Source organism: Chlamydotis macqueenii, chromosome 4 (assembly GCF_036417535.1).
Source record: "Chlamydotis macqueenii isolate bChlMac1 chromosome 4, bChlMac1.mat, whole genome shotgun sequence".
Taxonomy (NCBI): domain Eukaryota; kingdom Metazoa; phylum Chordata; class Aves; order Otidiformes; family Otididae; genus Chlamydotis; species Chlamydotis macqueenii.
In genome coordinates this window covers 83,895,590-83,919,835 of record NC_141559.1, presented here as the reverse complement: position 1 = coordinate 83,919,835, position 24,246 = coordinate 83,895,590, and the positions used below count along the sequence as shown (strand labels likewise).

The following is a 24,246-nucleotide window of genomic DNA, read 5'->3' as shown; positions in this document are numbered from 1 at the left end:
AAACCACAGCAGCACAAAGCCCCTATTATAGGGCTTTTTATTTTTTTCCCCCATTTGGCTTTTTTCCCCTCCTCCTCTGCCCTTCCCTCTCCTCCGTCCAGCGTTTGAACCCTGCGGCCCCTCTGGGACGCCAGCAGCTCCGCGGCATTCGTGTGCGTCGGCCCCGAGCTCGCGCTGGCCCCGTCTGCGGATATGGGGGGGTCCCGGCTGCTGCCCACCCCCAGGGCTGCCACTGGGACCCTGCCTTCTCCCCCTTCGCTCTGGGGCCTGTTTGTGTGATTTTGGGCCGGACGCCTCATCCCTCTGCGGCGCTCGAGGAGGATGTAGCTGTAACGTGGGGTGTGTGTCCGTGCACACGCTTGTGCACGCGCGGGGGGCTGTGCAGAGCGCCCGTGCCCTTCCTTGGCTGGGGGGGGTCCGAGGAGGTGGGTGGGGGTTCGTTGGGGCTGCCCCGGCTCTCGGTTGCGCGGTTTTCCGAGGGGCTCGGCCGTGCCCACGTTTCGCCTTCATTAGCCCACGAAGGAAATGTGTTTGTGGGTTTGGGTGCCGTGCTGGGGGAGAGGGGGGTGATGGACCCGCCCGCTGGGGGTCCCCGGGGGATGCAGGGGGGCCCAGGGGAGGAAACTCCCCGCCCCACGCGTGTGGGGCAGAGGCTGGAGCCAGGGGGAAGGGGAGTGAAAAGCCCCATTAAAGTGGCGATGGGCCAGCGCGCCTGGCAGCCCTTGCTTGCTTCGCTGGCGCGGCGGCGGGGGGTCCCAGCTTGGTTCGAGTGTCCCCTGGTGTCACTGGTGTCCTGCTGACCCCCACCTGCCCCGGGCCACCCCCCCAAAGCCCGTCAGACCTTGCCTATCGATTCCCCCGGCGTTTCTGAGCTGCAGCAGTGCTGGGGCGCCCAGTTCTCGGTGCCTCCCAAATCTCTCGTTCATAGTTAGCCCACGGTTACCTGTGTAACTTTTATTGTATGGCCACGTGACACCTCTGGTTTATTATTTCCCTTGTTTTCTAATTGAAAACAATTCTAGCCAAAAAAAAGGAGTTGTTCTGCCATGCCGTGCCGTGCCGTGCCGTGCCGTGCCCTTCTCTCTCCCCGTCCCCAGCAAACACCGCCCTAAGCGTCGCTGCTGCTCCTGTACGACCCCAGTGCCGGCGCCCAAGCAAAACGCCAAGCGAACGCCCGAGCCAGGCGTTTCCCAGCTTGAATCTCGGCGAAACATGAGGCAATCCCGCCCGTTGCTTTATAAACGCTCTCGCCACGCTTTCTGCTTTTGCATCTTCATGCCTCTCGAGCTCTCCTCTCTTGCTCGAATGACTGACGTATTTTCCCAGGATGCTCCATCCCAAAATAATATCTAAATTTACACGGCGTCCCCCATCCAGCAACCCTCCGGACCTGCCCAGGGCCCACCCCTCCATCCGCTGGAGCCGCAAGCGGGAGGAGGGACGTGGCGTGATGCCGGGGAGCTGGGAGCCCGGAGCATCCCTCCGCTCGGGTTTTACCCCGGCACGGGGCTGGGGCGGCCACTGGCACGCCGGCGCCTGCCGGAGCCTCCACCACCTCCTCTGCCCAAGGCGTTTGTGCGATTTTGCGGTCGTGGCCTGGGGCACCCCTCTGCCCTCGGGCTGGTTTCTGGGGAGCCCAGAGCTGAGCTCCGCGGCTCGAGGCCGGCTCTGGTTTCCGATGGAAAAGCCCGGTGGCTCTGCCCCGGAGCTGCCAGCAGCCCTCCCACCCTGCAAGCCCCGTTTCCTCCCATCCTTCTCCAAAAATCAGCCGAGGGGAACCTTTGGCTGACGGAGAATTTTGGGTTTTCTGTGCCAGGCTGGAAAATCCTGCCTGTTTCTGCCGGTGCTTACACCCCAGCTTTGGCTCCGCACCAGCCGTGACTGAACCCCCGCTCCCCAGGCAGGGACGCGAGTTAGACCGGGGGGTGACAGCCAGGGCGGGCGCGTCGTGCCGGCGGGGCTTGGCCGGGCTGGGGGTCACTCGTGCTGTAGCTTTTGTGCCCAAAGTGCCAACCGGCTGCACCCAGCGTGGGGGTCCCGGTGGGAAAGCCCAGCTGCAAGAGGGGCAGAGCGGTGGGACGCTGCCGGGACGAGCGGTGCTCCTACGCCCGTTGCACCGTGCTCGGGCTCCCGCTGCAGGACCGGGTGCCTGGGAGCCCCGGGGGGACGGGGCGAAGGGAGGGGCTCATGGGGGTGCTCCATGCCGCGTGGAGACCCCAAGGGACAAATCGCAGCCCTGAGCAAAAGCCTTTTGCACCTTGCCCTCTCCAAGGTGTGCTTGCCGTGGTGATTTGGGGTGCGAGGAGCCCCCCTTCCCCGCGATGGACAGACTGGGGGGGTCCCCACGCCCTTGCTGGGGGATTCTGCCGGCTGCCTTGGCTCCTGGGCTCCTCCGCTGGCCCTTCCCCAGGCTGGCAGCGGGCGCAGGTCGGGGTGGGGGGACGGGGGGACGGGTGGTCCACCGGGCAGAAAGGTCATAAAAATAACTGAGGAGCTGTTCAGCTGCCGCAGCGAGGGGAGGGCAGCGCTGGAGGTCGCCCTGCAAACCCTCGGCGCGGCCTCGCCGCCCTAAAGGCAGCGCAAGCTCCGGGGCTTCCTCCGCAGACAGTGCCGCGGGCATTGGGGTTCCGGCCGGGAAGGCGAGGAGGGCTCTGCAGAACACCTAAGCTCCTGTTGGGTTTTTGGGACCGGGCAGCTCCAGGCTCTGGAAACTCCATCCCAGACCTGCTTTTTTTTTTTCCTTTTTTCCTTCTTTCTTTTCCTTTTTTCTTTGAACACCCTTCCTCTCTCTCCCTAGCATTCGATAATTGAAAAATATTTAAAGCTCAGATTTACCCTCGCCAGGAAGTTACCGTTAGGCTCGTTTTCCTGCAGCTAAATATTTCAAGCCCAGTGCTGCAATTAGGAGGTGACACAAGGCCGGCTCTCCTAGGCAAACACAAGAAGAAGGAAGAGCGATGGCCAACATCGGCCGGGGCTCCCCCCTGGGCAGCGAGTGGGGCACGTGGCACCGGCTGGATCCACTGCTCACAAAATCTATACTCTGCTAATTTTGCTCGCAAGGGGACTTAGCAGAATTGCTTTGAGCTACTAACGACTGCTCCCAGAGCGATGAACTTTGTGGAGAGGGTTTTCCATGCCGGTGAGATGCGGGGAGGCGGGATGTGAATTGGTGACCCTCGGCTGCTTTTGTTGTGGTGTCCTGTTCCCTCCCAGCATGGCATGGATGAGGAGCTGGGTCCTCTGTGCTCTCCTGGGGCAGAAGAGCCTGAGGGTCCCTCCGTGGGGAAGCCCAAAGTCCCTGTGGAAGCCCACGTGGATAACACCCTGGGGACCCCATCCCGTGGGGAGCCTTGGCCGCAGAGGGGGTCCCTGCGGCAGCGACCTTGCCTTGCTTTCTCTTGCAGGGGGGAGTGACAGACGACAAGAGCGATGATGGCAAATCCATCTCCACCCTCAGTTTCGGTGTCAACAGACCCACCATTTCGTGCATATTTGACTGTAAGGCCCCAAGGGTCACACTTTTTGGCATGGGGACAAACTTTTTAGCAGAGCCTGTAGTGACAGGACAAGGGATAATGGTTTTAAACTAAAAGAGGGCAGATTTAGACTGGACAGAAGGAAGAAATTTTTTACAAGAGGGTGGTGGAACACTGGCCCAGGGTGCCCAGAGAGGCGGTGGATGCCCCGTCCCTGGAAACATTCCAGGCCAGGTTGGCCGGGGCTCTGAGCAACCTGATCTGGTTGGAGATGTCCCTGCTCCTGGCAGGGGGTTGGGCTGGGTGGGCTTTAAAGGTCCCTTCCAACCCAAACCAGTCTGTGATTCCATGAAGGGTTGGAGGGGAGGGTGCAGGGTCTCTGCTGTGGGGACCCCACAGCTGAGCAGTTCCCATCCTTTTCTGCTCACCCACCTTGAGCGCAGGCAGATGGAAAGAGCGGGGTGGGTGAGGATGGGGCATGGCTTGTCCCCCTGAGGAACATCAACAAGCTCAGGGCTCAGTGCTCTCCTGGGACGCTGCGGGAAGGATTAAGCCGAGCTGCCCTCAGAATGGGCCTGGGGCTGGTGAAGAGCCCAGCTGCTCCCCCGGTGCCCGGCCCTTCTCCCTGGCCTCGTCTCTTCACCGTTTCATTCCTCTGTGCAGGCGGGAACCGGTACCACCTCCGCTGCTACATGTACCAGGCTCGGGATCTGATCGCCATGGATAAGGACAGCTTTTCCGGTAAGCCCAGACGTCCACGTGTTTGTGCTTGTAATTAGTGCGGTAACGAATGTCGGGGAGCAGTGGGGTCTGTAAAGCCATCTTTGGGGTATTTATTGATGTGATGCGGGGAGTGTTCAGTGGCCATACAACAAAACACAGCGGCATAAGGCTGTCCCAAGGCCACCAGCCTGGTGGCTTGAATTCCCTTCAGCAAAAAAAAAAAAAATAAAATAAATAAATCAGAGTTTCAAGAACACTTACGTGAGAAACCAACCAGAAACCACAAGTTACCCAGGTCAGCCGTGAGTCAGAGCTGTTTGCTTTGCTAACAGCTGCGTGTCCCCGACCCGAGGGGAGGCTGGGGGCCGGTGGCGAGGCTGGCTAGCAGAGCGCTCGGGGGCACGACAAAGAAAACCAGAGCGGAGGGCAGGGACGTGCACCGTGGCACGCCGCCTCCGGCCGTCCCCCCGTGTGGGACTGCAGGCAGGACGGGGGCTCCGGGCTGGGGTCACGGCGACGGAGCGCGGGGCAGAGAGCTCTGAGATGTGCTCAGGAAAATGACAAAGGGTGCAAGGGGGTAATTAGGGCCTTGGAGCCTGAAAGAGGAAGACCCTTTTTATTAGGAATGAAAGAATTGATTGAAAACATGGTGGGAAAGGAAAATACTGAACGGTGGCCAATCCGTACAACGGTCCACATTTGTTTTCACGACCGAACGTTAAATCAAGCGGCTGCTCCTCCGCTCTCCGTCCTGGAAACTTTGCAAAGGGACTGGGAGGCAGCAGCTGGAGGGTTTCCGTGATGGAGCTGAACGAGGCGTCCTTCAGACCCGACTGTAAAAAACACCCCTTCGTGGAAAAAAGTGGGGTCCCAGGTGGAGAAAAGGGTGTTCTGGGCTTCGAGCAACTGCTCAACGCGTCCCAGGGCGGCTTCAGGCGCTTACGAAATTGCCAGGTGGTTTGCTTTCAGGAGTGTTTCGTTTGCGGCAGGGGCCGACGCGTGGCCGCGGAGGTGGGAGGACGCGCCAGGAACGGTTCTTGGTGTTTGACCCCAGCAGGGAGCAGCCCCCCGGCAGCCAGAGGGTCCCGTGGCTCTGTGGTACTTGCCACCAAAGCCGCCTTTGCCCGCACCCGTTAATGCTTTGGGGGTCATTTTGAGGTGGAGAAGCAGGACAGCGGGGATGTTGCTGTCCACCTTCATTGCTGTGTGGCGGGGGCCACATCTGGGATGTGACCATGTCCAGGGGCAGGGATGCCCACACCCCCACACCCCTCTGCGGCGACGCCCGCGGGCAGGAGGCATCCAGCATCCCTCCAAGGCTGTCACTGACTGTCTGCCGCGGGGATTCACCGAGGGGCTGGCCGCGGGGTTGCCCGCCGGGGTGACGGATCTCGGACGGGATGCAGGGACGGTCCCCAAAGGCGGTGTGGCGTGGGGTCCCGCAGCGGGGGATGGCGGGGCGTCACGGTGCCAGGCAGCGGGACCGCAGTCCCAAGAGGCTCTGCTTCCCCCACTGTCCTGCAGTAGAGGGGCTTGGGGCGGGGCGGGCAGAAACGCCCCGGAGAGGCGCGCAGCACCCAAACAATCACCCAGTGTCTGCGCCCCCCCAGGTCCCGTCTCCCCTCCGCCTCCACAAAGGGTCCGTTGTTCGAGGTGGTGGGGACCGAGGTGATCTCATGGCCGCGACCGGCGGAGCGGGGAGGGGAGTCCCTTCCTTCGGAAAAACCCGGCCAAGGACAACATGAGTAACAACACGCCACAATGTGGAATTGTGATCTCCGCTGCCTTAACAAAGCATAAAGGAGTTCATTACGGGGGCTTTACACCCTTATAAAAATAAACCTTCTGCGCACACGAGGGGCTAAACAAAGGGGCTTTATGGAGGCCTCCTTTAAAAACAAGAAAGGGGGGGGTGCGAAAAAAAAAAGAGCAAAAAAGCAAATCCAAATGCATGGTTTTTTGTTTATTGTAACGCGTTCTGCTTTGCTCTGACTGGAAAAAAGCGCGTAAGTGGAAAGGGTTCTTCCCAGCGCGAGCAGTGGTCTCTCCAGCCCGCCGCCTCGCAAACAGCCCCGGCTCGTTAAACACGTCTGCTGCGGCCCGGGCGCCGAGAAAGAAAATACACCCCCCCTTTGACCTCGACGCTGCCCCGCTCGGCCGGCCCCGCGTTCGGGTGTCCGGAGGGGATGCTCCTCCGTCCCCAGGGCAGGCAGGACGCGTCTTGCTCCCAGCACAAGCTCACAGTCTCCTGACAGCGCTGGTGTGGGGGTGTGCACGCTGTTTTGTGGGGTGGGGAGCACCTCCTGGGACTGCGGGGGTTGCATTTGTAGGGTCTGCCATGCTCCTGGCCACTGGTGGGTCTCTTGGAATTGGCTTTGGGGTGAGCAGAGCGGTGCCCCCCTGGACGCTGCTGGACCCCCGTACACTGTCTGGTGTACCTGTGTCTTGTCGTGGCAGGTCATGCGGGGTGCCAGCCGGAGGGGGTAGCCTGTGTCCTTCCCAAAAGGCCCAGGATATCTCCCACCACCATGGAGGTTGGGCTTTGCAGTCAACCAGAGCTCGGGGGTCCACCTGGGATGCGACAGTCACGGGGGTCTCATCCCTGACGAGGACCAGTAGATGCTCTCAGGTTCTGAAAGGCGTTCGGTCTCCGCGGGCTCTCACAATGCGATCCCAGGGCACGTTTCGAGCATCTCGCCCAGCTCTTGATCCTGGTTCCCCCACCGCCCGTCCTGTCCCCGTGCCCAGTGCTACTGGCGGCGCGGGCTGGGTGTCCACAGCAGGTTTGGGCTGCGTGCTCTTTGAAGCTGTCTGGAAGGGAAGGTGTTAGAGAGGGCTCAGGTTTCACGTTTCCGTTCTTAATTGATCTCAGGTTTCCTGCGTTAATTGCTTGGGTTGTTAAGGGTGGCTGCTCCTTGCTGTGAGAAACCTCTGGCTTTGTCCCAGCTTAGGGGTAAGACAGCGTGGTCCCAGCTCGCGCCTAAGCACAGGGGTTTGGGGAGACCCTGGAGTACCTGAGACATCTGCACGGGGCTGGCAGATGTGATGCAGCGGCCTAAGGGAAACCGAGAGCCGTCTGCTGTGGGAACCCCAAACCCTCCCCAAGACGTGGAGGTCACCAAAGCTCATGCAATGGGGCTGAGAGGATGACTCTGGCTGTGTCCTCAGCTCCCATCCCTGTGGAGACGTTAAGGACCCCAGGAAGGAGGCAGTAACGTCTCCGTCACCTTCTTCATGGTCTGGTCTTCACAGCAGTGGGTGACCCAAAGTCGCTGCTCACCCAGATGTGCGGTGCTGGTGCTGCCTATCACGAGCCAGAGGATAAGCTTGCTCTGGTTAACGTGATCTCATTGGATGTCTGAACGGTTTTGGGCAATAAAATCCTTCACCAAAGGTTTTTAAGGAAAGGAGGCTGCTGTGGGGTAGGGAGGAAGGTCTGTGCACAGGTAGGCAGCAGAGCTGTGTGGGCCGCTCTGGTTGTCTTGTCCCAGAAAGAGCTGGAATGAGCAGGGGACTGGATTGTCCCTTTGTGAGGAATAGCTCCGTAGGCTGAGACTCCTCGCCTTGAAGAAGCGATGTTTTAGGGTTGGCGTGATGGAAACCTGCAGAACCCCGAGTGCCGGTGCAGCTGGGCAGGGGTGGAGCTGAGTACTGCAAAAATCCACGAGGGGCTGGTTCTCCGTGCAGTTTTGAGTCCTCACCAGAGGATATGGTGGGCTCAAGAGGGGCAGGAGAAGTCTGTAGAAGACAGCCCCCCGCAGGGTTGCCAAACACGCAGACTAACTTGGGAAGTACCTGAGCTGCAGATAACTGGTGTGTAGAGAGACGCGCCGGAGAGCTTGGCCTCGTTCTCTTCTCAGTTGGAGTTGCCTGGGACGTGATGGGAATATCATCACTGTTTCTAAAAGACCTGCAGGTCCCTCAGCCTGTTCACACTCTTCCCTGCCCAGCCTGTTGGCCCTTGAATGACCATGAATTGCTTTCTCCTTCCTGGTAGCTCTAATTCATCTTTTTCCTCTTGTCCAACATCCCTTGCAGATCCTTATGCCATCGTCTCCTTCCTCCACCAAAGCCAGAAGACGGTGGTGATCAAGAACACCTTGAACCCCACCTGGGACCAGACACTCATCTTCTATGAGATAGAGATCTTTGGGGACCCCCAGAAGGTGTCTGAGTCCCCTCCCACCATTGTGGTGGAAATCTATGACCACGACACCTACGTAAGTGTGGCAGCATGAGCTGGGCCTTCACGGTGTGAGTGTGCTGGGGCGGGTGGGACAAATGCGTGACACCGTTCCTGCCCTCCTTCCTCCAAAAAAACCCATCAGGAAGCAGCAAAGGCATCTGAAGATCCCATCTTTTTTTTCTGGTGCTGTAATGGTTCAGACATTGGGCCTGACTTTTGAGCGGCGGGGTTTCAGGCGAGGTGCGGGTGCGTGGGGATGGGCTCCCCTGGGAAGCGGGGCGGGAAGCCAGCTCCCCGTGCCCGTGGTTGCCTTTCAGGGGGCGGACGAGTTCATGGGGCGCTGCATTTGCAAGCCCAGCCTGGAGCGCTCGCCGCGGCTCTCCTGGCACCCAGTCATCAAGGCGAACAGAAACGTCGGGGAGCTGCTGGCCGCCTTCGAGCTGATCCAGAGGGAGAAGGTGAGCTCCCCATCCCATCCCGACCCGATCCGGTCTCTGCTTGCAACGCTGGCTTCTTCCCTCAGGCTGGGTGGCTCTGCGGCTCCCTGTCCCCGGTTTCGCCAGGACGGATGCTCCGAGCAGAGCCGGCCGCGATGCTGGCCGCACCGCAGCCGTGTGATGGGAGGCCAACGGGAAGAGGCCTGGCCGCTCGTGCCCTGCCAGCCCGGCGGGCTGCGGTGCTGGGCTCAGAGCCTCGGTGCCTTTGCGCCACGGGAAGAGTCCGATGCGTTTGGCCCCGGATCGCTGCCCTTCGCTCAGAGTTAATTTCCGGAAGGGATTTAATGAGAGCCGAAGAGGGCGGTTCCTCCTGCGGCAAGCTGCCGCGCTCAGTGCTGGCCGTTCATCTGACGAGCCACGGGGGAAAGGAGGCTGCACTTCGGAGCCAGCCTGGGTGGGAGACACTCCTCGTCGTGCCCCTCGCGCAATTTCCCACCCTCCCGTCCCCCTGCACGCACCACCCCCTCGCGTCTCTCTTTCCTCCGGCTCTTCCACTGGCCGCGGCCCAGAGGTGTCTCCATGGCAGGGAAAGCGGATGGACTGGGAGGCTCAGACTCCCTGTCCGGTTCCTCCCTCCCAGCCCTGAGGTGTTAACTGGGAAGGGGGGTGCCGCGTGCTGGGCCCGATGCCAGCCAGGGGTGGGCTGGGTATGAGCCTCGCTGCACCGGTGAGGGGCTGCTGGGTGGGGGTCCGGGGATGTCCCTGCTGCCGGGACGGGGCACCGAGTCATCTGCATGCGGCCTCTTCTTCCTCCTCACCCTCCTGAGAAGTTGCTGAACTGGGTGGGGAAGACCTCGGACAGGGGGGTCCTCTCCAGAGACCTCCTTTGCTGGTAGCAGAAAGCAGTTGGGTGGATGTGAGGCTCCGCTCGTGCCCCCTTGTCAGAGGGGGAGCCCTGCCCTCCTGCCCGGGCTTTTTGGAGCCCAGTGGTGGGCACGGAGGGCCCAGTGTGCGGCTGTGGGAGGACTGGCGTTTCTCTGCCGGACAAAGCCGAGTGAGCACCAGGAGTGCAAATGGAAAATATGTGTTTTTTTTTTTCTCCGCAGCCAGCTGTCCATCACATCCCTGGCTTCGAGGTAATGCCTCTCTCCTCTTTGCAGCTCCCAAGCCCTGCGTCCCTCCTGCCGCCCCCTCCCCTGTCCCCGCGGAGCTGCTGGGTCCCGGCACCATCAGCTGCTGCCGCAGAGGCTGGCGGTGGGCTCTGCTTGCAGCCCTATTTCCACAGGCAGTTTGTCTGGGATTTATTGCGGGATGAAGCAATCCCCACGTAGGGATGCCGGTTCCCTTCAGCTGCTGGCAGAGAGCTGGAGTGAGCGGGCCCGCTCGGTTTTGACCCATGAGACAGGCAAGTGCTTCAGGTGCCAACGACACCGTTGCCTTCCTGCCCGGCGATAATTTCGGCATTCCCATCCCGAAGGGCTGGGCTTCCCAGCAGCTCCAGAGTCTTTCCCACCCTGCGGCCCATCTGAGCAAAGGCATTAACTGGTGTGAGATTTTGAGTGGTTTTAATTTACCAACGGTGATTTCTTCTCAAGCCTGGGGCGGGGGTGGTGTGCAGGAGTTTTGGAAGCATCCTTTTCAGTTGTCAGCTACGATGACAAGCCCTAGGATGGGGCTCTAACTCTGTGCTCTCCTCTTCTCCAGAGTGAGCTCTCCTCCAGTCTGGATGAGGTGAGTTTGTCACATTTCGTTTTCTTGGAGATGGTTAAAATTGTGCCTCCATGGGGCAGCCGCTTCTTTTCAGATGAGTCCTGTCCATAGCATCAGGATTTAGTAACACGCGTGGTCCTCAGGGCGGGTGGGCTCCGTTCTTACCCAGGAGGGGTTCCCGACGGCAGGGCACGGCGGGTGGGATGGGGGATGTGTGTGCATGACGTCTGCTGGTGTTCAACCCTTCCAAACAAAGCATGCCAAAGCCAAAATGCTGGGCTGACCTTTGGCTGGACCTCAGCTGAAATGCCAGCTAAAAATTTTGCAGCTTTTTGTGGAGAATTTGCCATGAACGGGGGCATGTCCTGGGCTGTTCCTGTTGCGTTGAAGGAAGCATGCTCCTCAGGATCTTATAGCAGGGGCTGAGAAGAAAGATGGGGAGAAACTCTTTAGCAGGGCCTGTTGCGATAGGACAAGGGGTGATGGTTTTAAAATAGAGGGAGGTAGATTCAGATTAGTTATTAGGAAAAAATTTTTTACTCTGAGGGTGGTGGAACAGTGGCCCAGGTTGCCCAGAGAGGTGGTGGATGCCCCATCCCTGGAAACATTCCAGGCCAGGTTGGATGAGGCTCTGAGCAACCTGATCTGGCTGGAGATGTCCCTGCTCCTTGCAGGCGGCTTGGACTGGATGGGCTTTAAAGGCCCCTTCCCACCCAAACCACTCTTTGACTCTATGGTCCCAAGCTGCTGCTTGGACAACCTGTCCAAGTCGCTACCCAGACCTTGTGCATCCTGCAGAGCAGATCCCAGGCTGAACCAAGAGGTGCTGTATAGGCTGGTATCTTGGAAAACTCAAGGCAGGGAGCTGAACAAGGGGCCTGTCTATCTGAACGTTGTGCTGGCCCTAGGAACCAAAGTCTGGGAGATGAGTTAGGAGGGATCTGGGGCCTGGCTGCGTTTCCATTAAGGTTGGATGGGGTAAACATATTTTTGCAAGATGGGCTTCTTCCGCCCAAGCAGCCTTTCCTGACGGTGTGGGGCTCATTTTTGTGCTCCATGTGAGCTGAGATGGCTGAGCTCATGTAAACATAACCATCTCTCTGCTCTTTCTCCTCCATTTCTTGCCAATGCCATTTCTGGATGGGCCACTCCACAGCTCTGCACCCCTGCCTTGTTCTACGAGGGGCTCCTCCAATGGGTACCTTTTATCCTCAAACACTTGTCCCTCCTCCGTTCCTCTGCCTTTGCCCAGAAACCAAGCAAAGTCCCAACAGAGACTCTCAGAGAGACCAGCTCCTTCAGACACGGCCTGGCCTGCCCCACCTACCCCCCGGCAACCCCATCCGGACCAACCCACCGGGGCTGCATCCAGACGAGTGATGCCAGCCCGAGGCCTCCAGTGCCCTTAGCAGTCAATAACAAGCCTTGCGGAGAGCCAGGCTCGTGCACGCATCGTTCAGCCTCATGATGTACCTGAACGACCAGGCTGGCACAGACTTCCTTCTACTGCATTTCTGTTTGGTGCAAATGACGGTAGCTTTTTGGGGCTAGATCCCCTCCGAGCTCTGGGATATAAGCCTGTCTTGAAACAACACGGCCCAGCTGTGCGCTCAAACTGGGAGATGTTTCCAGTCACTGTTTTAACTGGCCTGATCTCTGTTGACTTTCACTCATCTCTATCAAAGTCATGGTTGGACGAGGCGATCTCTCGAGCTCCCATCCACCCTGATTCTCTCTGACTTGTCTCACTCAAACCATCCCAGCCACCAGCAGACCCCTCAGCTCTTTTCGTGGGTGTCTCCTCCATCCAGCCGGCTCTGTCTGGATTGAGAGCTGTGTCTGGGAATTGCTTGTTCCCCACTACCGCCCTGACCCCTCCCTGCGCCTGCCTTGTCCCCAGGGCTCACTGCTCATTTCTGTCCCATCTGGTGGAACGTTTAACGCCGAGAACCAGGAGAACCACTGCAAAACATCCAGGAGAGCAGCAGGGGTTGAGAAGGGCTTTGAGACAGCTAGCGCTAGCTTTGAGCTAGCTGAGGACGTTGCGGTGTTAGGAGCCAAGCGCACGCGGTTGGCTTTCGAACCTGTTGTTGGACCTGGGGAGGGCGGTGGGCAGGCAGGAGTGCTTTCCCCGAGGCTTTCCCCTTTTCCCGTACAGATTTGCCAGAAATTATCTGGAGGCCAGTGATGACAAGGGAATGCAACACCTGGTGTTTACATCAGTGGAGATTTCAGTGCCCTGTTAGGGAAAAAAAACCCTTCCTTTTTGGGAAGAAACCTCCCGTTTTGTGCAGCCACCTCACAGGGCTGTGCGGAGTTGCAGCCTACCTTGGCGTTTGGAGATGGGCTAGGCAGCTTCTCCAGCTTTGCATCTCTCTTAGGCAACTTCCGCACGTTTGAAGCTGGAAACGAAGATGTGGCACTAAACGAGGAAAGGCCGAGGCTGTTCTCGGTTCAGCCCGTGCTTGGGCACCTTGAGGTGCTCTAAGCTCACAAACGAAAGCTGAGGTTAGCTCTTTGAGGGCCGTTTGGCCTGTCCCTCTACCCCGAGGCAGGATCAGCTCATGCAGGAGGTGCAAAGTCTCATTTAGGCATCTCAAATTAAGGCTGTGGGTAGGCCGGTGGGTTACCCGATGTGTCAAGCATCCAGGCGATGCTGGGGATGCTCTGCACCCCTCCCTTCCCCTTAGGTAACCTTCCCTTCGCTGCTAGCGCTAACCGCTTCTGCGAGCGCGCGGGCCGTGGGAGGTGGGACCGCCTGCCCCACATTTGCTGTCTGCCCCGTCGGGAACCCAGGCAGCTGCCCCGAAATGGAGTTACCAAAATTCTTTGGCTAACGAGCGGCTTTGATTCAGCAGCCACACGCAACTGCCAATGAAAATTAAAGCTTAGCGTCTAGAACAGCTAACACGCCACCGTGAAAAATCCCTTTGTAGAACATTTATGTATGTACATACATAAACCTGACCCAATCCCGTAATTTAAATACACACATACACTTAATTTAATGCAATAATACTCCAGCCTGAAAAGAATGCTGGGCTCCTAAATTGGTTCCAACTGCCCTCGGTTGAGGGATGCATTTTTGGAGGTTTTGCTTTCATTCCTGCCTTTTCGGTGACTCTGAACTCAAAGACGCGGGTCAAGAAGAGCCCAGGGGCTGGGAGGGCTCCGTGCCCGTCCTCTGCGAGCAGCCGGGGAAGTCTGGCTCCCTACTTTCCTCCTCCATGAAGGCAAATTTTGACTCCCTCACTTGCCGTCTAGAAGGAGGAAGGAAATCGCCTTCTGTACACACGGTGCACGGAGAGCTTTATCCGAGCCCTGTCCTGCAGCTTGGCAGCCACCAGACGAGGTTTAGAGCCGGGTTGTTGTATGCCACGAACGAACAGCCGCCCCTTCCTGCACCCGGCGGCGCTGCCGACCCTCCATCCCGCGGCGCTGCCGACCCTCCATCCCGCGGCGCTGCCCCCGCTAAACTGCCTGCTGCTCTTCGGCCGCTGGTCACAGCATCTCCCTGTCCAGCTCGAGGAGCTACATTTCACCGATTAACACTCTGCTGCTGCTTCATCTCCTCTCCTCATCCCGCTGCTTAACTGTCTCACCGAGGTCCTGGCGTGGGACAGACGCTCTGTCGTCCCCTCCTCTCCTAAGGGCGGCTGAACCTTGCTGGAGGGCAGATCCCTCCGAGTTCCCTGGGAAAGGCTCAGGGACCACTCTCGGCAGCGGGAGTTTGATCTTTTCCAGGGTCAGACTAAAGGGAGAAAACCAGTTTGCAAGTTCATTCATTCATCCCCCCAGCCCTCATCTCCCCTGTCTAGGTGTCCTGGACTTCTGGGGGGAGATGAGTTTGCAGAGAGGAGGAGACCCTGGGGGGAGGCAGCGTGGGGAGGGGGAGGTGATGGGGTTGGTGTCCCATCGTGGCGTCACCCGATGTGCCCTTCGTGTCTCTGCTCCCCCGCAGTCCGCGGACTCCGACCTGCCGTACCCCCCGCCCCAGCGCGAGCCCAACATTTACATGGTCCCCCAAGGAATCAAACCGGTCCTGCAGCGCACGGCCATCGAGGTGAGTGGTGGGGAGCGCAGGAGGTAGCTCGTCCCCTCGCAGAATAACAAGAATAACCTCCCCCCTCAAATGAGTGTCCATCGAGGGGAGGATGAGACCCAGAAATGGGATCTCTGTGGATACAGAGTCCCGCCAGTGCCGGGAGCTCGTTCTGCCCATGGGCCACCAGTCAAAAAATGCCACCTTGCTGGGAAAACAAGTCTCACCAAGCAGTCAGTCCTAGGGCAGAGCACAGCCCTGGACCACACTTGCTTTTTAGAAGGACAGTCTGCCTTACACCGGGATACTTGCCCAAAACAGAGATTCTCCTTAATATGCGAGCAGTTGTGGACCTGGTGTATTGGTGTGTACAGAGAAATGCTTGCTGTTCGACCTGGCTTCTCCCAGCACCAGCTGTCCTACATGGTTGATTTGACTCTCCTTCATGGTGGGCCAGCCTTCAGGTGTGCCTCCGTTGCTGAGAAGCTCAGTGAAAGTCCTGGAGGCAGACCTTCATCTCAGTCTTTGCTGTCTGTTCCCCTCACCCTTCAGATCCTGGCCTGGGGGCTGAGGAACCTCAAGAGCTACCAGCTGGCCAGTGTCACCTCGCCCAGTCTGCTGGTGGAGTGCGGAGGCCAGCTCGTGCAGTCCTGCGTCATCAAGAACGTCAAGAAGAACCCCAACTTTGACGTCTGTGTGCTCTTCATGGAAGTGGTGAGGATCTGCAGCGGTGGGGTCATGGCAGAGCTGGTTGGGAAGGACCTCCAGAGGTCCCATAAAAAAGTGCATCCTGTGGTGCAGCTAATTCTGTCCTGCGCAGCCCCGGCTCCCTTTGGGGAGGTGCAGAGCCGCCGCCCTCCCTGCCCTGCGTAGTTACGCGTTCCCTCCCCTCTGCCCGCAGCGTTTACCCAAGGAGAGCCTGTACAGCCCCCCCATCATTGTCAAAATCATCGACAACCGGCCCTTTGGCCGGCGGCCCGTGGTGGGGCAGTGCACCATCCGCTCGTTGGAGGACTTCTACTGTGACCCGTACCGAGAGGAAAAGGACGGTCCCCAGGAGCACTCAGGTACGTCCTGCCACGAGGACCACGCCGGCTGCACGCCCAGGAGGAGCTGTGGGTCGTAGCCGTTGCTTTTAGCTCAGCCCGGCTGTAGGTCTGGTACAAAACGTGCAGGAGGAGTTCGGCTCTGCGGTTGGTTGATGAGCTGGGCTGTCCCTTGGCCAAGCTCTCCAACGCTCATGAACTTTGGCTGGCGTGAAGGCTCTGGGCATGGTTGAGCTTGATCCCGAGGTGGCTCGGCGTTGGGGTTTCTAGCAGCTGGATGCCCTGGTGATGCTCGTGCTTGCTCCGGTTGCAGATGATGTGAGCCTCACGCCCAGGGATGACGTCCTCATTGACATCGATGACAAAGAGCCTCTTATTCCTGTCCAGGTATGGAGAAAATCGCAGCGGTGGGAAGGCACCGGTTTCTTGCTTTGTGTGGTGTGGGGGAACTTGTGCTGGGGCGGAGGGAGATGCAGATCTTTGATGTGAGGTCGTGCCTGGTTGTAACCTTCCTTTTGCAGCTTCCACCTCTGTTTCACCCCCTCCCCTCCACCGTGCCATAACGAGCAACCACCAACCCTTTCCTCTCCCCTGCGTTTAGCACGAGGCATCAGATTTGCTTTTCTGGAGAGACAGCAGACTCTCCACGCCAGGCTCTTCCCTCCAGCGTCTCTTCCTCAAACGTATCGTTGGGTTTGAGGCTGAGAAGGGTTTGCCCTCACCCCCTTGGGGTTCTGCTCGTCGGAAGTGGCTGTCACTGCCCCAGACAGCCTGGAGGGGACTCACCCCAGCACTGAAGGGGTGAGCTGATGTTGGCAGGTGGGACAATTTGCCCAAGACTCTACTGGAAGCAAAGATTCCCGGAGGCTCGGTCGTCCCTACCACAGCCGCGCGGCCCGGTCTGCTTTCCCCGGTTTTCCTCTCTGCAGGGTGCTTTGCTGCTTCCCACCCCGCTTGCTGCTTTCAGCAGCTCCCGTCACTCCGCAGAGGGTCGTGGTGGGGACCGTGATGGCGAAATATCCCGTGGTGGTGGGAACTGGACGTGCTTTAGCAGGGCCGGTGGAGGAGGAATGTGTTGGTGCTGTTGCAGAAAGAAAGCTGCTACGTGCCGTGAGTTTGAGGGGTCTCAGCTGTCCCTTGTAGATGGGCCGGGCTGGGCATGGCGCCGAGGTTGCTGCTTCTTCTTCCTGAAGCAGAGCTGGGAGGTGTCTGGCCACACTGGGGACACTGGGCCTGCTGGTGCTTGGCATTTCTACGGCCCTCGGGTGTCTGTGCCAGTGGACGCGTCCTCTTTGAGGCAGAGACCCGTCAGCGCTGACGTGTGCGCGTGCGATGCACAAGCCTGTCGCTGACCCTGATTGCTCAGGAGCAGCTGGAAGTGTTGTCAGAGGCATTTGGTGGAGCTTTGCGTGGTCTCCTGTTCCCTTCGGCGTATTTAACGTGCGCTGGCATTTCCTTCCTCCCCTTTTTAAAGGCTGTGCATCCTGCACGGTTCCTCGAGCTAGAACAGCCTGAGCTTTCTGTGAGAGGTCTGCCTTCCAGACTTTTTACCACCCACAAAAGCCAAATGTGCAATTTGGGTCTCAGCTGCTTGTGCTCTTTATTCATCTCCTTGTGAAGAAGGACGACGGCACCTCGTGGTGATGAAGGATGGCACCTCGGTGTTTCTACTCACGAGGACTTTACGATCCACTGATCCGTGCCATCAGGTACCCGCGGTCGCGTCCCAGGGTGGGCTCAGACTGGTGTCCCAGCACCAGGCTATCCCTTGGAGATTCAGAGGTGGAGCTGGAGCTGCACCTCTCTCCGGGCTGCATCCCTTGTCTGAGCTTATCTGCTTTAGGCTGGTGTCGTGCAAGTCCGTCCTGCGGCTGAGCAGCTGTTTCTTAAGCAGGAGTGCACGTTGTGTGCTACAACCTCTGCCCAGTTCAGGGCTTTTGGGCTTGAAAGGAAAAAAATCAAGATTTTGGCCGGTGTGGGTGTGGGACTCCAGCCTGTTGCGATCTCGGCTGCAGCCGGCCCTGCTCGGGCCCACCCATCCCAAGCGCTGGTGCGACCCATGTTGGTGCTCTCAGGCAAGGTCACCCCGCCGTCCTCGCAGCAAGGCACGTTGAGTAGGGACGTGGTTTAGCGGTGGAGTTGGCAGTGTCCGGTTTACGGTTGGACTTGGGGATCTTAAAGGTCTTTTCCAACCCAAATGGTTCTGTGATTCTACGATCCCACAAAATGAGCTGGCCTTTTGGGTTCCCCACCAGCCGAGGGGCGGGACGTTCGTCCGCTCAGCTCCCTGGGGCGCTGGCGTCTTGTCCGGAGCTGCTTCGGGATCGATTAGGAGCTGAACACTGGAGTTTGAAAACATTGGCCCAAGTGAACACGTGTCGTTGAAAGGAAAAAACCAACTCCAGACAGAAAGTACTCGTGACAACCTGATTAGCTCTCCGTTTGCTTGCCATTTGTGGATTGGCCTTAATAATTTACAATTGTGCTTCGCCTCATATCCGTAGAGTAACTGGAGCATGTCTGCCAAAAAACACCAAAATGAGTCTTGGAGCGGGAATCTTCACCTCTGCAGATAAAATCCCCTCCTTTTTCTAGCCTAGCGCAGAAAGCGCCTGCAGAAAAGCGAGGCCAGGGAACAACGTGGGTGGGAGGGCTGGGGCGCAGGTCCTGCCTTGGCTGCGTGATGCTGGGCGAGCGACGTCCCTCGGCTGCACCGAGGAAGCCGGTGGCACCCGGTGCCTCCCCCAGGGTGACGCTTCGCTCCGCAGGGACCGCTGCCGGTGGGATGGAGAGCGTCAAAGCACCCAGGGGTGGGTGTGCTGCTCCCACGGGTGGTGGGCATGGAGCTAATGCAGGGGCTGGGATCACGTGAAGGACAGGAAGGTGGGGTTTGCTTTAGCCATGGGCTGAGACCCCCAAAAGAGCTGTTTTCTGGCCCCCTCCTGACCCACAGCCACGGTTGGGACAGCAATGGGTGGACTGGATTTGTGTCTGGAACTCCAGCAAGCTGCAACGACATAATTTCTTTTTTTTTTTTAATAGAAAAATCTACCCAACTTTCACTTTAGTTTGACTATTGGTTTTTTTTTTGCATATTCTGAAATCTACAGCTTACCCTCTCCCTATTTCTTTTTTTGGGGGTCAATTTTGAGTACAAATGGTGTTGTGCAGCAAAACAACCACCTGCGGCACGTCTGATGGGCAATACTGCTCTTCGAGCGTCAGAAGGACCGTCTCTGTGCCGGCCCTCTGCCACCTTTTTCTGATGGCCAACCCATTGTCCAGTGCAACAGATTTTACAAAACATTGCCTTCCCTCCGAGCTTCACCCGCCGGCGCCGTTTCCCACCCCTGATTTTGCTGTGCCTTTGCCACTCCACACGCCCAGCTGCTCTTGTTCCTTCTCCTGCAACCATGGTGGAGGAAACAAGAGAGAACCGGAGCTCCCTCTGGGAACCTCGGGTTTTCACCCAAATTTGCTTTCTCGTGGGGAGCCAGCTGGCTTGGGCTGGCTGCCGCGGCATGGGACGAGGCAAACGCTTTCAGCCTGGTTGCTAATTACCCTGCTTGATGGAAATTCCCCTGGAATTAAGGGAAATAAGCTGCTTGCTGGTGGTTTATGAACCCAGCGGCTGCTTTTTTGAGGGAAGTGAGAGGAGGAAAATTTCCTGCCGTAAATATCCTTTACGAGAGCCGCGGGCGAAGGCTTTGCTGGGCGTGGAGAGGGGGGGGCTGCGGCCGCCGCGGGACGCCGCCTCCGGGCTCGATGCGGAGCTGGGGTCCTCCACAAACCAGTGCTGGAGGTGCTTGGCCAAGGTTGCGCCAGACCTTCGTGCTCTACGGGGCTGGTGGGACTCCCAGTTTGCCCCATCACCGTTGCTGGGTGGGCAGGACGGGGGCAGCACGGGTTGGTTGGGATGCTCTGCCCTGCTCTGCCGTGCCCGCTGTCGCTTGAAATGCTCTAATCAGACTGCCACGGCTTTTTAATGATAAATCATCTCTTTCCTCACAATTTCACACCCTTCTGCCTTCTTTAGGCACTTTCTTCTCTCTGTTTTCTAGTGGGGAGAAAAGAAGAATGTTTTCCGTGGTAATTCAGCAGCGGTTCATTTACTCCCAGTGCGTCCCCCTGGGACCTGTTCACTGGTTCCCCGTTTCTCGCCAGGTTTTGTTGCACCTGGATGCGAGGGCAAGGCCAGACAGAGAAAGCCAGGGCTCACGCTCTTCTTGCACTCGCACTCCAAAAATGACGGAATTCCAAATTTCTTTTGGCTTCCGCCAGTTAGCTTGGAAAAGAAAATGAAAAATTGTCCTTCAAAGCTTTTTTTTTTTTCCTACGTTTGATCATGCTTGTTGGTGGCATGGGGTGTGCCAGCAAGAGACGCGCGTGCACTGAAGGAACACGTAGATGTCGGGATCGACGCCGCCGTGTTTGGGGCACAGCTAGCCGCAGGCACTGGGCACGGCTCCGGGAGTGCAAATCTCTCCCCGTGGCTGCCGGTGGGAGTTTTCCTATGGATTCCCCGTACTGGATCAGCCCGGTTTTGGATTTGAGGAACCAAAGGTGCAAACCTCCATCGCTGCTGAGCGGCGCTTTGGCCCCAGCCATTGTTGGGGGACCTCCTGAAGAGGCTGACCCAGAGGCGAAGGCAGATGGGCAGGGATTTTTTGGGGGTGTTTTGGGGCAGTTTGGGAAGCAGAGCTCTGGGTGCTCTTTGGGAAGCTTTGCTCTGGGTGCTCTCGTCCAAGCACACTTTCTGCTCTTCACCAGTTTTTCAAGTCGGTGCAGTGTCTGAGCGCTCCTGCAGAAGCTGTGGGCACTTCTGGTGGCCTGCCAGATCCAGGCCTGCTTGTCTTTCTTTTGAATTATAGCCTGCCACGCATTCCTCTTAGGAAATTTCTGTGCTTTCTGGACAAATTCATGGAAAAACGCTCTTTCCCTGGCTCTGAAGTTCTTCCCTGAGACTTCGGGGTGCTCCTTGTCCTGATGGAGACCCATACACTGTGGAGGGGTACGTGGGTCAACACTTCATCCTCGGTACAGCTGACTACTTGCTTTGAAAATCAGGACTGCCGTCACGTCTGCAGCAGGTTGGGATCCAGCGCAGGGACCTGGTGCGCACCAGCAGCAGGGACGTGACTCTGCTGGAGTTAGAGATCTGCAACCCAGAGGTGGCCCTTGGTGGCCAGGCTCTTGGTCTTATCAGGAGGAAATGAGTTTTCCTACCAAGCTGGAGGCAAAAAAGGCATTTTTGGAAGGTGACAACCAGAAAATGTTCCTCTGTCAGGGAAGAGAGGGTTGTGGGCAGTTGGATCCTCAGTGTTTCTTTGCCGCTGTTTGCTTCTCTGTGGAGGTGAGAACCTGTGACCACCCTGGAGATCTTGCAGGGTGAGGAGAGCGGTTACTGGGTTGGGGGCTGCAGATGGGGGAAGATGCATCTTCCTCTCTTTGTGCTGCCGGAGCCATGGGCACGGAGCATCCCAGTCCAAGTCCTGGCAGGGAGGAAGCCCTGGTCCTGGTTGATGTTGGCGTGGAGGAGCTGATCCCCTGTGAGGTCCCCAAGGCTTTTGCCCCATGGGCTGGCTGTTTGAAAGCCAACCTTCCGGCCTCTGAGGGTGCCTGTGAGGAAGAGGAGGGCTGTGGCAATGCGCGAGGGATGTGCGGGTAAAGGTGGGCACCTCTGGCCTCACTGGAATGAGATCTCTCAGCCTGAGGTTGCAAAGTGAAGTGAGGTGAGGTGAGCTCTTGCTCCTGTTTGACTTTCCTTTAACCAAAATAAATGACACCATTATTGCATTACATAATTTTTATTTTTTAAATGTCCAGCAAAGGCCAGAAAAATATTTCATTGGCAATATCCCGAGACCTGAAGGCAGGGCCTTCTTCCCCAAAAATAGTTGTGGGCAACAGAAGCAATGAGCCGGGTTTCCCGCCGTGCTCCGAGGCTGGGACGGGTGGAGCGGCTCGGCTCTTCCCCCGGGGAAACGCGGTGGTCGACGGGGCTCTGCGGGGCTGTGGCTCTCCAGACCCCGCAGGGGCTTCGTGGCGACGTCAGCAAACCCGCTGCGATCGGCCTTTTGGGGACAAGAGCTACGGATGGGGGCACGCACGCTTTCGTACCGGCGTGCCCAGCGTTTGGTGCTGGGGGGCTGCAGGGGTCCCAAGGGGGGAGCGAGGCAGAGGTTTGCAGCTGGAGGGACCCCAGCTCTGCCGTAAATGCTTGGTTCCCTGGGGCAATCTGAAGCCCGTTGAAAGCGTCTGCAAACTGGGATCAAGCTCAGGGAAGAGTTTAAATGGGATGAGAGGAGGAGAGAACGTGACGAAGCCAAAACAAGTGGAAGACTCTGACATTTCTTTACCGAAACGAACATTTTGCAAACAAAACACCCAGCAATGAATTGAATTATTCAGTTTGGCCCCAGATGATTTCTCCTCTGTTTGTTTGTTTGTCTCTCACTCTTGCGCTTTGTTTGGGGAGTGGAAGAGGAGGGAGCTTGTTCCTGGAAAGCCAAACCAAAATTCCCACCATCTCCCTCCCCAACCTCTACGTTTTGGCCCTGGATGCTGCTCCTCCCATGCCCTCTCCTGGTGTTGGAGGTGAGCTGGGGTGACTTTTCCTCAGGTGGTCTGACACCCCGCAGCTGTTGGGGTCCCTCCGCCCCGCCCCGCTCCCCTCCAGGGCCAGGTTTGGGTGATGATGGAGGAGTCCCAGTCTGCAGAGGGGCGAGGACTGGGAAAGGGGATGGAGCCCAGGCCAGGAGCCCGTGCCCGGGGCTGCAGTCTCCGTACCGCTTGCTCTTCCAGTGGTGACCTTGGAAGCAGGAGCCAGGGTTGTTCTGCCCGTGCATGTGTGCATGGGTGTGTTTCGCTGTGTGCCTCCAAAGCCTTGCTCCCTCCGTGCCAAGCCTGGCTTTGGTCCCCCCGCTGATGAATGGCTGGAACAAAGGCTGACTTTGTTGTCCTCATCTGAAACAGAGAAAACAAACAGACGCAAAACCCCCTCTGCTCTGAGGTTGCTGAGTGCGTTGCCCATCTCGTCCAAGTGGGGTGAGGAGTTCAGCCCGAGGTCTGTTTAAAACAAGCCAGCGTGCACACGAACTGCAAACATCATGGTTACCAAATGTGAGGAAAAGAAGCTCCCAGAACTCATAGCAAAGCAATTTTTCTGCAGCAAGGTCCCCTGAGCTGAGCCTTTCTAGTTTGCTTCTCTGGGAGATGCGCACGGAGCAGGGCTTTGCGAGGGCCGCGGGTGCACGAGCGGCTGCGGGGTTTCCTGGGTGGTGCTGGGTGTGGATCCGCCTGCACTCCCGCCTGCTCGGCACCCTTGTTCTCTGTGCTCTTTCCTGGGTCCCCAACCCCCGGGGAAGCTGAACAGGAAGGACAACCATGAGGTCCCCCCGCAGCCCCAAGGGAAGAGCAGATATTAACACGGTTTTTGCCACAGTTTCTGTTTAATTCCCCATTTATCCTCTGCAACCCTTCAATCGCGGTCCCCTTTGATGAGCAACGAAATCCCAAACCCCCTCTCGTGCCAAGGATGCCTCGCCCGAGGAGACCTCAGCCTTACAGCCCAGGGGAGGGGGAAGTTTGGGTTCATTCATTTTATTTCTCCTAAATTGTGCTTTGCTGATGTATGTTAAACGTTGTTTCTCTAACCCCATTGATAACCGATCATTTTAATTTGTAGCTTGCGGAGGGTATGACCAGCTCAGCACTAATTAACATGCCAGCTTCTTGGGCCCAGCCTCATGTATGTATTGCTTAATTTCTAACTTACTTGCTTGATTAATGGTTTTTCTGAATGATATATGTGCATATATATATATATTTAGAGGTCTGCAAAAATGGAGGCATTTCTTTTTGTGAAAGATCTCCTTGCTCTCCGAGAAAAATGGCAATTTCCCCTTGCTACCGGTGTGTGCGCGTTTCAGCAATCGTTTTTCCTTCACGCCAAAGAAAATGAGGTCAGTTTTGGGCGGAGGGATGAGGAAGCTTCCTCCCTCTCGTCCTTGCGGAGCCGGCACAGTTACGTACGTGCTGGAGGTCGGGTGTCTTCCCGACAGCCTCTGGCTTCTCCGTGCATGCCAGCGGAGCCTGGTAGCTCTGCTTTCTCGGGGCTGGCGCTCTAGGGAAGCAGTTCTTCTCCGTGCCCCGAATTCATCCCTCGCGGGCTTGCAGCTCTTCACCCCTCTTAGATCCCTCTTGATGCCAGCCCACGGGTTACAGGACACGGGCTGTTCCTGCTGAGCACCGTGCACGTTCCTCTCACGTTCCTCGGGCCAGAATTAATTGTGTTGCTTTCCACTCCTTTGCTGCAATAAACGGCAGCTCCTTTGCGCTGGCCGAACCCGGAGCGGTGCCCGTGCGCTTCAGCCCTAGGGTGTAAAACGCCGGTGAGTCAGCCCAGACCTGTGGAAGAAGCTCGGCTCAAAGGCGTTATTTACGGTGTGTCTTTGGGAGAAATAGTCTTCCTTCAAGGTCTGGCCATACAGTTTGGAAGGAAAGGTAAAATGGGCTTTTGATCGCTGAAAATAGAGTAAAAATCAAGTGAGCAGAGCACATGGAGTAAGAGATGGGTGGGAGCTTCATGGCAGCTGTAAGTTGCATGCAGAAGCCCTGATGG

At 57.8% G+C, this 24,246-nt stretch overlaps 1 protein-coding gene across 7 annotated transcripts in view; it reads left to right on the top strand.

Moving 5' to 3' along the window:
- Positions 1-24,246, top strand: part of DYSF (dysferlin) — a 90,863-nt gene that overhangs the window by 25,328 nt on the left and 41,289 nt on the right. For 4 of the 7 annotated variants that reach the window (XM_086747489.1, XM_086747487.1, XM_086747488.1 and 1 more), the window contains 11 exons: positions 3,408-3,501; positions 4,143-4,220; positions 8,241-8,422; positions 8,706-8,846; positions 9,932-9,961; positions 10,530-10,556; positions 14,497-14,598; positions 15,130-15,291; positions 15,479-15,644; positions 15,937-16,010; positions 23,311-23,373. In XM_086747489.1, the coding sequence (XP_086603615.1) occupies positions 3,408-3,501; positions 4,143-4,220; positions 8,241-8,422; positions 8,706-8,846; positions 9,932-9,961; positions 10,530-10,556; positions 14,497-14,598; positions 15,130-15,291; positions 15,479-15,644; positions 15,937-16,010; positions 23,311-23,373 (1,119 nt within the window). The remainder of the gene's footprint in view (positions 1-3,407; positions 3,502-4,142; positions 4,221-8,240; positions 8,423-8,705; positions 8,847-9,931; positions 9,962-10,529; positions 10,557-14,496; positions 14,599-15,129; positions 15,292-15,478; positions 15,645-15,936; positions 16,011-23,310; positions 23,374-24,246) is intronic. The other 3 variants (XM_086747492.1, XM_086747490.1, XM_086747491.1) reach the window with 1 other exon arrangement.